General features: G+C 62.3%; 1 protein-coding gene across 1 annotated transcript in view; it reads right to left on the bottom strand.

Annotated features, from left to right (window-relative positions):
• Positions 1-467, bottom strand: part of AAMP (angio-associated, migratory cell protein) — a gene marked incomplete at its 5' end in the record, with an annotated part of 7695 nt that overhangs the window by 3823 nt on the left and 3405 nt on the right. Inside the window, one exon of the mRNA XM_009320873.1 lies at positions 45-164. Coding sequence (XP_009319148.1) covers positions 45-164 — 120 coding nt within the window. The remainder of the gene's footprint in view (positions 1-44; positions 165-467) is intronic.

Genomic DNA, 467 nt, shown 5'->3' with positions numbered 1-467 from the left:
GGGGGGGACGCGGCCGCTGACTCGGAGAGCCTCGAGCACCTCACCTGAGCATTCGAACAGGAGCTCTCCGTCGCTCACGCGCCACACAAAGGCCTTGTCATCCTCCCCGCCCGTCACCGCCAGCGTGTTGGTCTTGGGGTCGAGGCTCACACAGAAAACAGAAGCTTCACGGAAGAGAAGAGAGAGGCTTGGACACCGCTCACGCCCCCCCCAACATTCCCAGGGCATCCAAACCCCACGCAAGGCCAGGTCTGGGCGGGATGTCAGCGAGCTGAACTCCCAACCCAAACCAGTGGGAATCTATTCTTCCCGTGGGGGAAGAGCAGCACGGGCTGTCTGCTGAGCTCAGGGCAAGCCACCGTGGTAGGAGGCTCGAATGGCTTCTCTACCAGAGCGTAAGTTAGGAACGAGCAAAGCCCGAAGCATCACAGCCCCGAGTGGCGATGGCTGTCCCAGGAAAGGCCGGG

Source organism: Pygoscelis adeliae, unplaced genomic scaffold, assembly GCF_000699105.1.
Source record: "Pygoscelis adeliae isolate BGI_AS28 unplaced genomic scaffold, ASM69910v1 Scaffold910, whole genome shotgun sequence".
NCBI lineage: Eukaryota > Metazoa > Chordata > Aves > Sphenisciformes > Spheniscidae > Pygoscelis > Pygoscelis adeliae.
This window is presented reverse-complemented; position numbering and strand designations above follow the sequence as displayed.